Here is a 17,335-nt window from a genome sequence, read left to right as displayed (position 1 = left end):
CTCACAATCTAATGGATGAGATGGAATTTGTCTCTCATGTTCTCATGGCTTGACATCACTGGGGATAGATAGATCATGTCCCTCTTATATATCTTGTTTTCATTTTTATTTTAATAGCCTCAAGACCATTTTGCTTGGGAAAGATGGAAAGAAGCAAAATAAGAGTTGTATATCTCTACCTTCTCTCTAGCTTCTTTTTATTCACCTTCTAGCTCTTCCTAAATAGCAATCCTAACTCTTTGTTCATCTCTGTCTCTACACACACACACACACACACACGCACGCACATGCACACGCACATGCACACGCACATGCATACATACACCTGTGCCTCTTCTCTCCTGTGTTTTATGTAATCTCTTTTCTTGGCCGTTGAATAATCATGATGAGGCTACTATCTTTGGCCAATGGGCATATGCCTGGATACCTTGAAATTTACTCTATTTAGGAGGACATGTGAAAAGGGGAAATCAAGCCCACAATTTCTTTTTTAAAAAATTCATGTATTTCCCCCATAGGTTTAAAAGGGTATTTCCATTGCCATTTTATTCTGATGGAATTTCATTAATATCTTGTGCTAAAAATAAGCCATATCTGTCCTAATGTTCAATCTCCTAAATATTTTATATTTTGTGTTTGGGTTAGCTTCTGGTAGAAGGGATTGTAAAATGTTTTCTTTATTTGGCAGTATGTCCTCCTAACCGTAGGCAAAAGAGTTTCCTAGTCACGATTCTCACAAGATTTTAGTTAGTGTTACAGGACTAACTGAGCCAAGCTAAAGTGATGACAATGGACCAGATTTTCAAGCTATTGAACTCTATGAGGATTCCTAGAGAGATCTATGGGGTGAAAATCTGTTCTAACAGCAATTATCCTACTTATTCCTCTTCACTTTCTCTTTTTAGTAAATTGGAGGAATAGTAATTTGGGAAAACATACACATACACACTCCTTGGATTTATGTGACACCTTTTTTTCCAAGCTTCTCAAAGTACATTTTAGAAATGTATTTTTGGCAAATGTAAATTTAAGTAAATTGACCAAGGTCATAACACAATAAGGGCAGAGTTATCAAGGGATTGCAGTTTCCTGCTTTTTCCACCATCCATGAAATGAAAGAAATTCCATGCCCTAAAAGATCCTCTCCCCCCACTCCCCACTTTGAGAAGTACTACTTACAATTAATTCACTTTTTAAAACAGTCATTGTTGGCTGTGAAATGTATACATGCACATTATTTCAGCTGCCAGTTCTGTATCTATTGCTGTATAGACAATATGCTTTATAAGAACACTGCTTTTTTTTTTTAATCAGAGCTGAACCATCAGATTTTCTTTCTGTGCCATGTAACATGATAAAGAAGTTATCTCTGGCCCCCAAACTAGTTCACTTTCTATGAGCAGGCACAGGCTGTAAAGTAGATTATTAAAGTACACAGAAATATAAAATTAGATCAGAAGTGATATTTTACTGTGAAGCCTTCTTTGGGCCTTATAAAAGGAAAAAGAGCTAACCTTGTTCTATTCCTGAAGCCTGAAGAAAGCCTCATAGCAGGCATATCACCTCTAATTAGGTTTCTGCTTTTGGGATGCATTTTATCAGCCCCCTTTCATTTATTTTTAATGATGTTATCACTAACAGACAAACAATCCCTTAAGAAAACAAAACCAGTTTCTATATAAAGCATTGGTGTGTACATGTCCTGAGTCAGTCATCTCAAAACACATGTTGAATTTGCTTCCGTTGTGCTATTAGAACACTTAATGACCCTACTGTGCAGAGCTACAGAACATCAAGCCAGGAAATAGAATCAGATTTGCAGCTTCCAATGGATGCCCTCTTTGTCAGCGATGAGTTAGAAATCTGTCAGGGCTTTGGAAAGCCAAAAAAGGTAGATGAAGTTGACTTTGTGATACTACATATCTGGCTCATGCCATCCCGTGAAGTCATTAATGACTTTAAGGGATAAACAATAGTAGAAGTGACCCCAAACTCTTTGAAGTACTAAGGACCATGGAGTCAGTACATTTGTCACTTGGTAACCACAGTTTTGCCAAGTTGAGAGAGTTAAGAGAGAAATGTGGCCTGTCTCCTATATTTTTAGTAACTCTTCTCTTTGCTCTGTGTCCAAATATTGATGTTGGGGATACAGAAGGGATTGTGGTTTGGATTTACCCAAATAGGCAAATGGGGCTAGTGAGGGGGCAGTGAGGGGAGGGGAATTATTGTGTTTAGGTCCCTGAAAGAACAGAGTTTATTCACAGATTAGGCTCAGTTCAAATAAGAGGCCTCTTACAAGAGAGCTATTGTTAGTTATTCCCACCCTTCCTTACCCCCATTGCTTTGTAATTACTTTGTATGTATTTTGTATTTGTTTTTCTGCCAGTAAGTTGTTTCCTCTTAATAGGCTATATATAAGATGCTTGAGAGGAGAGACTTGTTTTTGGTTTTATCTTTGTACTCTGAATCTCGATCATGTTAATTAATAAAAACTTGTTGAAACAATCTGCTCTTAGCCCTAAAAGGAAAAAAAAAAAAAAAGACCATGTCTTTGAAAGCAGCTCAGACCCTGAACTTTCCCATACATTTCAGTAGCCTAGATCACTGGTGTCTCTGCCTAAGGTATGTGGCCCAGCCCAGCCCAGCCCAGCCCATCTACATCACCTAATTAGCCTACTAGATAGTCCTTTCACTGGACCCACCCCAGATTATTTACCATTCCTTAATCCCATCCAGAATGACTTTTACAAATAATTCTGCATGCCTGACTAGAAACCACCATGTTCTCAAAAATATTTGCAAATTCTACTGTGATTTGGTTATTTTATCCTGGAATATTAATATTATTATGATAAATATGGAATGTATTATAAGATTTTTGTTTTTGTTCAGTTGGTCTGACACTTGGTAATCCCATTTGGGGTTTTCTTGGCAAAGATACCGAAGTGATTTGCCATTTCCTTCTCCAGATCATTTTACAGATAAGGAAACTAAGGTAAAAAGGTTAAGTGACTTGCCCAGCTTTACACTGCTAGTTGAATGTCTTAGGCCAGACTTAAACTTTGGTCTTCCTGACTCCAGGTCTGGTGTTCTATCCACTGAGCCACTCAGATGCCCTGTAATTCTTTTCTACAGGGCAAATTTTAAAGACTATATTTAAAGTGAGTCCAAAGGACTGTAGTTTTGAAAGCAATTAGATGAATCCATTTTTTTTTTAAATTAAAGGCCACTTATACTTAAAGAACAAAATTGTTGGTTGGTATGTTTTGGTACTTCAAGGACCTTTCATTAGTATGAGAATACCATTCTCTACCATAATATATCATAAGCCCTCTATAAGCTGGTAGATTGGCTTTGAGTGTTCCAGTGACTGAACATTTTGTCACACGAAGCCAACCTGGTCATGGGCTCCTTCACATTTAATTAGGCAAGCTCTTTTGCTCCCCTGGAGCAAAGTACCCAAGATCAGCTCCATGCTATGATAAAGTAGATAAAGTACCAAAGTTGGACTTTGGTGGAGACTTCTCTAAGAGGTCTTGGTGTAATATATGTAAGTGGTAAGATTTAAAATAAAACACTTGCCTTTGCCTTAGCCACTCATCAACATTCTATTTATTTTCAAAGGTTTAAGAAGTACTTAACTGTTTGCCTAAAAAGAGCAAAAGGACACATTTTTTGCATATTACTTCCCTGAATCTCTTTGTATTCATTTTTATCTTCTCTCTTCTATTCTCCATTTTGATTACACTTAAATCATCATTTATATTAATCAAAGGCCAAAAAGTCAAAATCTGGTTGGACACAAATGCCTACTGTGCCTTATACATAGTGACCATTTGAGAGGTCAGTTTTTTAAGTAGTAATAATTACTCAGTTATATCATGTTTTATGATATGCTTTCTATGCCTTATCTCATTTGCTCTCAGGACTTGTCCTCAGTAAACACTGGGATTCTGAGGTTCATCCCTTTGGAACTGGAAGTCAAATCAACAAGCAACCCAGAATCACCATTAAGTGCTTGCCATGTGTCAGGCTCTTTTCTAAGCACTCAGAATATAAATGCAGGCAGAAGGGTGATCCTGGCCCTTAAGGATGTTATGTCAACACATAAAAGGAAACTAAAAAGGGTGGGGAGGAGAGATAAAGGTATCCTTCCTGGGGACATGGTAGAGAAAGTCTAAAGAGTTCCCAGTGCTGCCCAGAGAAGAATAAACATGAAGTTGGAGACTTAGGGACCTTCAGAACCACAGCCCCTCATTTTGCAAGTGGGGAAATTGAGACATAGACCATCTAAGTGACTAGTTCAGCAATCTCACAGTTAGTAAGTGTGTCGGGGAGAATTTGACCACCAGTCTTCTTGACTTCAACTTTAGTGTCCTATCCATGGCTGCCTTCAAGTCATATCCTGCTTCTGACACTTACACGAGGCAAATAATTATAGACAAGGCACTAAACTTCTGCGAATCTCAGCTTCCTCAGTTGTTAATGGAAGATAATAGTCACAATAGTCCATACTTCATAGAGTTGTTATAAAGCTCTAATTGGAGACTGCATATAAAAAAGACTTTGGAAGCCTTAAAATTCTGTCAGTTACTAGTGTCTCCATTGTAGCCATATGAAGTAGGTAGTGCAAGTATTGGATATTATAATTTCTATTTCTAAGAGAAGGAAACTACTTTGCTCAGTGTCAGAGATCTTGGGTACTGCCAGGATTTAATCACAGGACTTCTGATCCTAAGTACAATTCATTCTACTACATTACTTTGCCTTTTTTACTTGTTAGAAGAGAATAATGTTAGATTTGAAATATTTTCTCTGTGGAAATATAAACTCTTTATCACTAATTTTTAAAATAAATTTTTGCTTTAGATAAATAACAGAGCGTAATAGGATTTACAGTTGAAAAGTACTTCAGAGATTGCATAGCCCAAACCCTCCTTTTACTGAATATAAAATTGAAACCAAGAAAAAGGAAATTATTTACCCAAGGTCCTACAGGTAGTATATACATCCTTTCAGCTAGGTGGCACAGTGGATAGAGTGCTAGGCTTGGAATCAGGAAGACTCATCTTACTGAGTTAAAATGTATCTCCGCTCAGCTAGCTGTATGACTGTGGGCAAGTCACTTAACCCTGTTTGCCTCAGTTTCCTCATCTGTAAAATGAGCTGAAGAAGGAAATGGCAAACAATTCTAGTATATCTGCCAAGAAAGTCACAAATGGGGTCATAGAGAGTCAGACATGATTCAAATGACTGAACAACAAATGAGATTTGAACCCACAATCTGAGCCCAGATCAAAGGCGTTTCCTACTGTGCCACATATTAAGATTATTACAAAATTTCAATCAGTTGAAGCACATTTATTTATTAAGAACTTACATTTAAAAAAGTGTAAAAAGAGTTTCTGTCCCCAGGGAGCTCAAATCCTAATAGGAGCAGATAACATTACATATATGCACGATGTATAAAGATAACATCAGTGCTTTGCCATTTCTTTCTCCAGCTCATTTTACATGTAGGGAAACTGAGGCAAACAGGGTTAGATGACCTGCCCAGGGTCACACAGCTAGTAAGCATCTGAGGCCAGATTTTAATTCGGGTCTTCATGACTCCAGGTCTGGTGCTCTATCCACTGTCCCATCAGAACTTGCCAAATAACACAACTCTTAGCTTCATTTATTGGTTTAATGATTGTTCAGACTTAAGAAAGTGGTAAGGAAAGTATTAATAATTCAGATCAAAAACGTGTTTGATGTACTTTTTTTTTTCCTGGAGATCTGGTTGTTCAGCATTTACTCATACACTCCCACTTCTAGGCTGCTTCTATCCTCTCTTTGCAAATAACTCACAAATGTCTTCCCCCAAGTACCTTGCTTGAACTTCATTCCTGTAATTCTAAATATTATTGAACATTTCTACTTGGATGGTCTGCTATTAGCTTTAAGCTTGACAAGTCCAAAACCAAATTAATCTTTCCTTCTCTCCCCTCAACACATACCAAAGCCCTGTAGCAATCCCTCCAAATTAGTTCTTCCTCCTGATTTCCTGGTTTTTTTTTTTTGTTAATTTCCTTAAAAGTCCCCAAATCTTGCAGGTCAAAAAACCAAATTAACAAATTCTTTCAATGAGAGGAAGAATGACATAGTAGTAAAAGAAATAAAGAAGGAAACAACCTAAGTGACTTTGAGGCATCACAGCTTTCTCTGGCTCCTACTTTCCTCTTTTAGAAAATGTTTGGGTAATGTTTTTCTTTTCTATAAAAAGAAAATTTAGGTTAGATCTCTTAGGTTGCTTCATACTCTATAGTTTCATGATCCTTGCTTTGAAATATCTCTTTAACATGTCATTTTATTTCCTCAGGCATCATCCTATTACCTCATGCCTTGAATATCATAATTGTCTCCTAATTGGTCTTTATCTCTAGTCTTTTCTTTGTCCAATATCTCCTGAATACCATTATGAGATTAGTTCTTCTTTACATACAAAAATAAATATTTGTTGAATTAAAACACTGCTTTCATTCTAATACTCATGTGGCTACATACCTCTAACACACACTACTGCCTAGAAGCAGAGCCATAACTAGGGTGAGATGATTGGAACTTAGTCCCAGGGCACTGAAATTTAAAAGCCACTGATGGTACTTAGTCATTCTGCAGCAGAAAAACAACTAAGCTTACTATTGATTCAACAAGAATACTTAAAACAGGAAAAGATCAGAAGACTTTATTTCTCCCTCTCTCTACAGCTTCCATTACAATATTTGGAGGTCATTTTCATAAAACTTGTCCCAAGTACATTTCCTAAAATTTGCCTTAAGAATGATAATTATTAGTTACAACACTGCAACAAAATAAAACTTTAAAAAATCATTTGTTTTAGTCCACCAAACTGTGCTTCCAGCATAGTTTTCCAATGAGATCTTTCATTTCCTCCCAATATAAAACTTAACCTTTTACTAAGGTTTCTTCATTATCTATGCAATATGTCCTCTTATGCTCTCCCTGGCATTTTATCTCTTTTCCCCCTCCTTCCTGACAGTCTTATTCCACCTATTCAAACTTCTAATTCAAGACTCAGCTCTAGCTACTTTTCCTCCACGAAACATTTCTTGATGTCTCCAGTACAGACTAAACACTCCCTCTTCTGTTTTTTTAAGTTATTATTATTTTATCATTCATTCTCTGAAAAATAAATTTTTAGTTTGATTTCAATATGCCCCACAGGAAAATGTCCTATATATTGGTCATATAACTCTTAACTCTTGTAAACTATTTGAGGAGAGAGGTTGTCTCTCTCTCTCTCTCTCTCTCTCTCTCTCTCTCTCTCTCTCTCTCTCTCTCTCTCTCACACACACACACACACACACACACACACACAAACACATTACAAGAGGGAAAGATTCCTGAATCGAAAAATCAGGAGACCTGAGTTTAAATTTCTGGCACTACCAATGCCACAGACCAGTCACTATAACCTATCCAAACCTCAATTTCCTTATATGTAAAATGTTCATGGCCATACTTGTACTGCCTATTTCAATAGGTTTTTTGTAAGGAAAATACTTTCTGAACCTGATAACTCAATAAAAAAAAAAAACAGGTGTTTTACTACTTGCGCAGAAACAGCATGGTATAACCCCTAGTACCATGAAGACCTGCTTCTAACATAATCTGGCTGTGTGACCATGAGCAAGACAATGAAGTTAGTGCTCCAGGAAATGCTCTAAGTCAGTAGAGATTGTGGCACCCTGCATCTAGAGAGGTAGTTTACTCTCTCAGTAGTTCCCTATACCAATGAAACCACAAATTCAATCTCTGTCCCAGTTATTTGTAACACACCAGTACTAGCACACTGCTATGCATGAAGTAGGTACTTAGTGAATATTCATTGATTGGTTCATTAAATGGATGAATTCATAGCATTTATCATCTGTGACCATTTGGCACTTAAATATTTACTACCCAACAACATCTTATATATTGTTTTATTTATTTTTTGTTTCATTTAATTTTATGTTTATATATTTGCTGTTTTATTTATTTTTCATAAGAAAGTACTTTATTTTGCTAACTAGGTTTTAAACTTTTTGAGGGCAAGGACCATGTTTTACATGAATTTTTTTCTCCTTGTATTATCCATAGTACCTATTACACTGCTATGCATATGATAAGTACTCAGATAGTTAATGAGTGAATGAGGATGCATGTGACATTAGTTAAACTTTTGGGATAACAACTGCCTAGATCAAAAGTTTGTGGGTTGCTGAGAACAGGTGGGAATGATGGATGGCTGATGAAAATAACATTATTGCTCATAGAAAATTAAACCACTTTTCCTTAATCATTTTGCTTGCTAACACCTAATGGGAAATTGATCTAAAACTATTGCTCCCTTTCTTAAATACTTTCACATGAAGATAGACATTTTTAGCAAATGCTTTTGAGGAGAAGGATATGAGAAAGAGTTGGTTACTTTTCCCTAGGGGGGTAATTTATAACAGGTAGGTAAAGTATCCAAGATCACCTGAACCACATCCAACACTGCACCGTCTCTACTCTTTACTCTCCCCCTCATTACCCAACTTCCTTCCCCAGATTTCTTTAATTTTGATTAAAAGTATGATAATTTAATAAAAGGGAAATAGTCAATCCTATTTCTTTTGCTTTATTTTTCTCCATCTTGAAAAACTTTGCTGCTTTTAATCATGAATCATCATGGTGGGAGATGAGGGAGAAAAACAACCATAGGGAGAGATATAGCACTAAAACAGAGACTATGACATGGATACCATGCTTTTCTGTCTCATATCCTCCTGCTTCACCATTTGTTCCTGGTCACCATTTTTTAAAGTTCATCAGTAGCAAGTGGAAATGAAAAATGATTTTAAATACAAATGAGGTGCAAGAGGAAGAAAAGATAAGGAAGAATTAGATGGGGGAGGAGGGCTGGTAGTTCTGGTAACCTACTTTCATCGGGAATGGATTTAGGAAGGAACAATACATATATATTTAGAAGAGTATAAAAGTCTTCTGAACTTAGAAGAAATAAAATGGTAGAGGTATGGGGGCGGGGGGGCAGGGAGCTAGGTGACACAGTAATAGAGCACCGGCCCTGGAGTCAGGAGGACCTGAGTTTAAATCCAGCCTCAGATACTTGACCCTTGCTAGCTGTATGACCTTGGGCAAGTTACTTAACCCCAATTGCCTTGCCTTCCCCCCTCTAAAAAAATGGTTTCAAAAAAGGGTCGATTTAACTTTTATTAGCATTACCTGGGAATAGGGACTGATATTAGCCCCCAGCATACCTCTACCCTAGGGAGAAGATAAATAATAAAATAAACAAATGAACAAATAAACCTAGTTTGGGGTGAAAAAGCTTTGTAGAATGATATTATGGGAATAAAGAAGTAAACTGAGTTTTTGTGTCACATGAAATGGACAGTACTATCAATGGTTTGCAAATGCATCGTCTTGATTTCTTTTTTTTCCTCGATTAAAAATAACAAAATATTTATAAAAAGAAAAAAATCATTATTGGTAAAATTTAAGGATGTATGTATGGAAACTGGCAGAACTTTGTATCTTTCACATGTCTTCAGCAAAGTTTATAAAATATTAAAATGCTGCATCATTATAACTAAGCAGTTTCACAATCTAAAATATTTCATTTTATGCCATCTTAAAGTGATAAAAGTAGACAGAATTGTTAAGGAATATTTAATTAGAAGTTTTTATGCTATTTCCTATATTGTGCTATTGGGATTTCATATAATTACCTATCCTTTACTACTTCCCACCCCCGCTCCCCCACCTCTGGTGGTATAAAAGAAAAAACATGACTATGGTTATCTCACTATAAAGCTGAATCAATGGTAAAAAGGTGTTCAAGTTCAGTAGAATTTTACTTATTCACAAAAGTAATTACAATTTTAAGTAGATTTTTGGATCATAGCTATCAATTTTATTTTTTTGGTAAGGATTATAATAAAATTTCTACTTTTATACTATTTATAGATTCCTTAAGGTCATATTTGAATTTGTCATTGAAGGAAAGTGTTAATTGCATTGGACACTTACTAATATATAAATGACTCTTCTTATAACAAGTATATGTAATGCTAGAAAATATTCTATTGTCAATCCAAATAGAAAACACACTAAAATGAGATAATTGGGAAGGTGCCCATAAAGGCAGCCTGAATATATTATCACAAGTATATGTGAGATAATATTTGTTTTAAAAAGATTCTATGGCACTGTAAACTCAGTCTCATTAGAGACTGCATTTAAAAGGCTTATAAAGTTACTCATTAATGTTATCTTGTTGTATCTCCACAGCTTTTTCATTAAAGAAAATTCAGCAGAAAGCATTTTCTCCTGATAGCAGGAACCAATTTGCAATAAATGTTCTGGAAACCACTAGGGAAGCCATTACTGAGGTCTAATAAAAACAGACAAGCGTAACTTGTTCTATATTTTTGTTTCAATCACATACAGATGAGACCCCGCTCTCCACACCAACCGCAAGAGACAGCCTTGACAAACTTTCTCTTACTGGGCATGGGCAACCGCTACCTCCAGGTTTTCCATCTCCTTTCCTTTTCCCTGATGGATTGTCCTCCATAGAGACCCTTCTGACTAACATCCAGGTAGGCCTTTCTACCAGCCAGTATAAAGGAACATAAAAGACCTGGTTGTAGATTTGTCTAAGTTGATATAAACTATTCCAGCTTAATCCATTCATGAGATTATTTGAATTAACTAATTTATGGAAACCTCTTGCAGCAATTTAGATTTTAAAAGGAGCTGCACTAATCAAATGGGTTTAGAAACACTCAGATACAGTACATAAAATATAGATTGTATATTAAACCATAATAGAGACTTAGATGAAAGTGACATAGGCATTTTTCAAATCATTCTGCCTAAATGCTCTTTTTATTACAGGCTAATGGAATGAGTCTAACTGTTTAAATTTGTCTGATTTACTAAAAAAAAAAATAAAAGAGCAAACCATTTCTAATAAATATTTAGTTATTTTAAACTGCTAAATTTTCTCTGAGGAAATTATGTGTTTAGCTCTTTGAAATGTTTCTAATATAAAGGAATCCACAAAAATCCTTTTTTTTTTTCTCAAATAAGCTTGTTTCAGCTAACATTCTCTTCAAAGAATAGACTTCAAAGAGTAATACCAAACTTTCTACAGATTTCCTATGCAGTACTCAGGATGTGTATTTTATGTACAATATAGTATGACTCAAAAATAGTCAAGATTAACAATAACATATAGCATGAGGCCAAGATAAGACGAGTGTTTGGAATATAAGAGAGCATGATTTTTTAGCCCACACATGTAGTGATCATGTGGTCAACAGATGGGGATTGGGCCACAACACTGCTCAATGTCTGGAATGTTAAAAAAAAAATGGGTGCATTGCAAAGGATGATGCTAATACTTTGTGTTAACTTTATCACTCCATTCTTTAAATGAGATTTTTCATTATGCTTTTACTACTATACTAAATTTTCTCCCAATGGAAATATAATTAATTTTATTTACCTCTCCAAGGACAGCACAGAAGCACTTTAGAATGTAAAATATCTCTTCCTCTATTAATGTAGCATTTTTAATATTTAAGTAATTAGAATTTCCAGAACTGTATTAAATTATAGTATTTTATATCTCAGCATAAAAATAATTAAATTAATAGATGAATAAACAATCCCCACCCAACTCTAATGATGGTCACATATTTGCTCTGGCTTTTTACCTTTTTTTAATCCAAAATTTGATTTTTTTTAAAAGGCAAATTGCTTTCTGTTCTGTAAATGTAGTATTATTTTCCCATATTGAGCTCTATCTCATAAATTTCAAAGTAGATTTCTTTTCTCCAGACTTCCAAATTAGCACTAAAGGCTTAAAAAATAAGTTTCCATTTTTATTTTTAATTTATTTAGAAACAATTATAAACCAAGCACCTTTTGTCCCTTCAAATGTCAAATATTTACTCATCATTATACAACTAGCTGTTTACATGTAGATATTATTAACTAAAGTCACATCAGCAAGGAGGTTGGAATTTAATTTCAACTTTAGAAACTATAGCATTTCTGGATTTCCTCAATTTAAACCAGCTGCATATTTTCTCTACATATGGAATTTCTCATAGTATGCTATTATCATATCTCTCAAGCTAAATGGGGTCAAGACTGGGGCTACCCCTTAACCTTCCTCCTCTTCTCTGCCCCTCCCCCCAAATAAAACCAAACAAAACCTTATGGGAATGACAGGGGAGGCATCTTACACTTTAATTATATGTAAACATAGAATGTTTTTAGTGAGTACACATTTTTTTAGAAAAAAATAAGTTTATTTAAATTGAAGATAGCAATGTATTTGATTTTCTGATTAACCAAAATGTTTGTGTAGACTTTGAAGCATCATTGCCCTTTCCCCTTCCTAACAAATACACACCTATAACCCCTCCAACTGTACTAGTAAACTGTTTTGTCAAGAAACTTTTTTTAAATGTAAAGGAATTACGAGGACTTAGTTCATTTATGGTAGGAGGGAATCTAAGTATTATTGAAGGAAACAATTCAGAGGAAGGTACTATAAGGAGAAGCCATTTTGGCAAAAATAAATGATAAAAGTTGTATGCTTCACTTAAAAATTTCTTAATTGGGTAGATCCTTCTACTTCTGTGTGGGTATGAGGGTAAATATAATAATAATAATTTGACATTAATATATAACATTTTAAGATTTAAAGAGGCCTCTCTTCACAGTAAATCTATGGGATGAGTAGGTTCAAAAGTTTCATCATTCCCTGTTGCAAACAAGTAAAGGAATTGAACACAGATCTTCTGATTTAGAGTCATGTGTGCTTACCACAAGATCATTAAAACCTAGCATAATATTGAAGATGATTTCTTACAAAAATATCTTAAAGGATTTTTTTTTTAAATCATTCACAGTGGCATCTGAGAAGTTTTCAAAAGCTCATAGCTGCTAGCAGGTTTATTATTTTTACCATTTATTAAGATCCAGTATTGTCCTAGGTGGAGTATGGGTATAGAGTTAAACATGGTGCTGCTGGCCTACTGGGCATACTATATAAATGTGCCATCCAAATTCTAATTTGGGTAATTACATTCTCTCTACCTCAATTTACTCTGCAGTTTCAATTAGATATAATGGTGTTCTTTGCTTTCTATGTGAGAATGTTTAAAATATTTACTGTATGCTTGTTTTAAACTTCTTTTTCCGTGCAAAGGAGTGAGTCATGATTTCATTGATGGATAAAGCAGAATGTGATTTGAAATACATTTAGATTCTTCTATATGGAACAGCCTATGTATAAATGCCAAATTATTCACAGCTTTAAACTATTTCTTCTAAATTAAGTAATAGTCTACCAAATAGCTACCAAAACAGTGAAAAGCTTTTTTAATTTTTGTCATACTTGAGGTAATATGTGTTTTTATATACTCAAAAAGGCCAATCTATATGCACATCAGATGGGAGAGCAGTCATTAAATGTATTTCATAATCTCTTCCCATTTGAACATGATACATAGTTTGACTTTAGAGCTAAGAAAAGCCAGTAGGACATTGTGGATAGAGAGCTGGGCTTGAAGGCAAAAAGACTGGGGTTCAAATGCCATATCTTCTAAAATGATATTTACAAGTTGTTTGAATCTGATTTTGCTGTTTAATTTTGAGGAAGTAACAACTCAGTGCCAAAGGCGAGTCCCTAGGATTCATCTAGGGACTTCCTCCTGTAGAAGAAATCCCAGGTTCATTTGCATATAAAATAAAAGGGACTACTAAACAGGAAACTAAGATCAATGCTGAATTTTTATGCAAATAATAATTTTACAAATGTGAGCTCTAAATTATTGTGAAATTTCTAGGAATATATATTTCTTGAGGACTGTAAGAAAAGGAGTAAAGAATTCCAACTAAACTGATCCTTAAGTTCTAGTTCAATCAGTAACTACTATTGAGGAAGCAATATGAAGAAATCCATATTCAAAATCCAATTTAAAAATTAGATTTATTTCATTTGAAATGCTTAAATAGCCTGAGGAATGTTGTCTTTTGGTATGAACTACACCTGAGTTTCATTCAGTGGATTAAAAAAAAAAAGATCTGGTTTTAGTGAATTAGCAATGATATGTACTAATTTTACCTGTTATAACTTAACACATTCAAAAGAATTACTACATACTAGTCTTCAATCTAGTCTTCTCTGTTACTCATTACTTGCCATAATTTATTCTGTTAGCAAAATAGTTAGTTCCAACTATAATGTGTTAAGTGTTTATTATGTACCAGTCAGTGTGTTAAATGCAGAGGATACAAAGAAAAGCAATGAAATAAAATAAAGCAAAATAAAATAAACCAAACAACAAAAACCTCCAAACAAAAAAAGAAACAAATTAAAAACACAGAGTCTCTGCTTTCAAAGCTCAGTCTAAAGGGGATGAAAACATGCAAACAACTATATACAAACTATACACACACATAGACACACATACATACATATATGTATGTGTGTATATATGTATGGACAGATAGATCGATATAATAAAACAGTCTCAGAGAGAAGGTGCTAAGATTAAAGACTTCTTGTAGAAAGTCAGACTTTACCTGATGGCTCAATGGACAAAGTACTGGACTTGGAATCAGGAAGACCTAAATTTGAATCTGGCCTCAGAAACACACTATCTGTGTGACCCTGGGCAAGTCAGCTGGCTTTTTCTCAGCCTCTGTTTTATCATCTACAAAATGGAGATCATAATAATAACACTTACCTCTTGGGTTATTATGAGAATCCAATGAGTTGGCATATGTAAAGTTATCTGAAAATCTTAAAGCTCTAAAAAAAATGCTAGTTATTAAAATTAAATGGAACCAAATCATTCACTCAGCTTGGTTCACTGTCTTGTTGGCAAAGTCAAACAAATAAAGCCAGGAAAAAACCAACGAACTAGATTAATTTTGTCAAGCCCAGGTGTGATATCTGTGAACCATAGGATCATCGCTCTGGGATTAGGACTCTTGAAGACAGTGTAGCACAATCCCTATTTTACAGATTAAGAAACTGAGGCCTAAGGAGTTAAATCAAGTGGTCCAGAGTCACATTGGGAGTGTACATCAAAAATATGATTAGAACCTTGGACCTTTTAACTCTGGAGTCAGTGTCTATACATTATACCACACTGCCTCATTCCCAACACCTATGGGTAATTAAAAAGGAGAACTGATCTAAAATGGATATATTTCAGGTTCTCAACCTTTTTTTGCTGGAGCCCTCTGACAGTCTGGTAACATCTATAGACTGGTTTTTAGAATAATGCTTTTGTTAAAGGCATAAATATAGTATTACAAAGTAAACTAATCATATTGAAATAGAGTTATCAAAATATTGATGTAAATGTTCATAGATAACATTTTCAGACATTTTAGTTGTGGATTTAGATAATTTTTTTTCTTATTTAAATTCACACCTATCTAGATAAATATCTGCATATGAAGCTATCACTATAAAATGATGTTAATTCTTATACTTAATATGTTAATGTCAATTAACTTAAATAAAAATGAAACATGAGAAATCAAATGTAACAGAAGCTAATCAATAAAATTGTGAATTGGCGTATTTCAAATGGATAAGATATTCCGTCAAGTTAAGTTTGTTCAACCAACTCCACAAGGAAGTCTGTAGAGCCCTGATATCCCCTATTTTTACTTTCTATGTGGGAGGAGCAGGACTGTAAAAAGTATTCAGAGGTGACCTCAAACACCCATATTCCAATGATTGCTTAATGTAGTGGAAAGTATAGTTTCATCCTTCCCAATGACTTGACCAAACAATAATATATAGTAATGCCATGCCTTATATATTTCTGAGTCACATGGGAGGCAATGCATAAAAGAGCCATCCATGTTGATGATTTGCTCATGCAGCAGGTGTTGGAAAACTTCACATTTACTTTAAGATGAAGACATCTTTTCCATCATAGTAACAGCTTCTGAGGGAAAACTCAGCTTGCTGCTTTTGAGTCGCCCTTCTACTGTTGAAGATACATAGGATGGGAGATCCACAGGATATTCCTTCTCCATTTTCCAGAAAATCAATGCCTTAAAAGAGGGAATACTAGGATCCCAGCAAAAGAAAATTCAGTTTAATTAAAACATTTTGTTAAATACCTTCTCTTGTGGAAAGAGACTCTATTCGGCTAGGAATATAAGGACAACAATAAAGTGATTCCTGTCCTCAAGTAGCTGAACAACACTGGCCTAGGCATTCTAGCCCCAGCTTATCCATAAAGTACTTTAGACAAATCTCTTACCATCACTAGATCTTGTATTCTTTGTTTGTAAAATGAAGGGCCTATATAGTGTCTTACACATAGTAGGTACTTAGTGAATGTCAAATTGAATTGAATTGAGGGAAATAGATTAGATTGGGGGGTTCCTAACCTTCTCTTCAGCATGTGTCATGGACTATGCCTCTGTCAGTCTGGCAAATTGCCAGATCCTTCTTAGAATAACACTGTTAAATAATTGAGACAAAAGTAAAATTTCTTTTTTGAGATTAGCAAATGTGAGATGTGATTCCCCCGCCCATTTTAGGTTCATAGAACCCCTGCAATATATCCATAGATGACTTGGGATTCCATAGACCCCAAGATTAAGATACCCTGGCCTAGATAATCTTAGAGTTTTCCACCTCTAGCAGCCTGTAGTTCTTTTTTTTTAATAAAAGAAAAGGATTTCTTACAACTCATGTATAATTGATTGATAATTTTGAATTTTTCAGGTAGAATTATCTTATATCCAATTCTAACTAAAATTTGTTTTAAATAAATACATAAACTCCTCATTTACATGGAGACATAATAAAAAAATGCATCAATTAAAAGAAGAGTTTCCTTTATGCTAATCATTGGACTAGCCTTTTACCATCCAAACATTTTCTAGGTTGCCAAAACCATTGAGAAGTTGCCAGTTACATTCAAAGGACACTTAAAACAAAACAACAACTGAGAAATGCATTCTCTCTCTGGGGTTTGGTGAAGATAATCAATCCAAAAAATATCAATCATCTTGGAAAACAAGGAAATCTGTATATTTATGACTATCTTTATGCCTTACCCAAAGAGGAAAAATTGGAGGCCAGTCAAATAGGGTCTCTCTTCCTTTCACTCTGCCATAAACTATATTAAAAACAAATCAAGAATGTGGATTTTCAGCATAATTATCATTATGTAACTTCCAAATCACCAGAACTCACCTCCCCTTGTGGGAGATATATCCATTT

The 17,335-nt window shown here is 34.7% G+C and overlaps 1 protein-coding gene across 3 annotated transcripts in view; it reads left to right on the top strand.

Moving 5' to 3' along the window:
- The window catches only part of DACH1 (dachshund family transcription factor 1), a 491,468-nt gene that overhangs the window by 420,205 nt on the left and 53,928 nt on the right, over positions 1–17,335 (top strand). For all 3 annotated transcript variants that reach the window (XM_036757384.1, XM_036757382.1, XM_036757383.1), the window contains one exon: positions 10,501–10,652. In XM_036757384.1, coding sequence (XP_036613279.1) covers positions 10,501–10,652 — 152 coding nt within the window. The remainder of the gene's footprint in view (positions 1–10,500; positions 10,653–17,335) is intronic.

This window comes from Trichosurus vulpecula, chromosome 4 (assembly GCF_011100635.1).
Source record: "Trichosurus vulpecula isolate mTriVul1 chromosome 4, mTriVul1.pri, whole genome shotgun sequence".
Taxonomy (NCBI): domain Eukaryota; kingdom Metazoa; phylum Chordata; class Mammalia; order Diprotodontia; family Phalangeridae; genus Trichosurus; species Trichosurus vulpecula.
The sequence above is the reverse complement of the archived record's forward strand: the minus strand, read 5'-3'. Positions and strand labels throughout refer to the sequence as shown.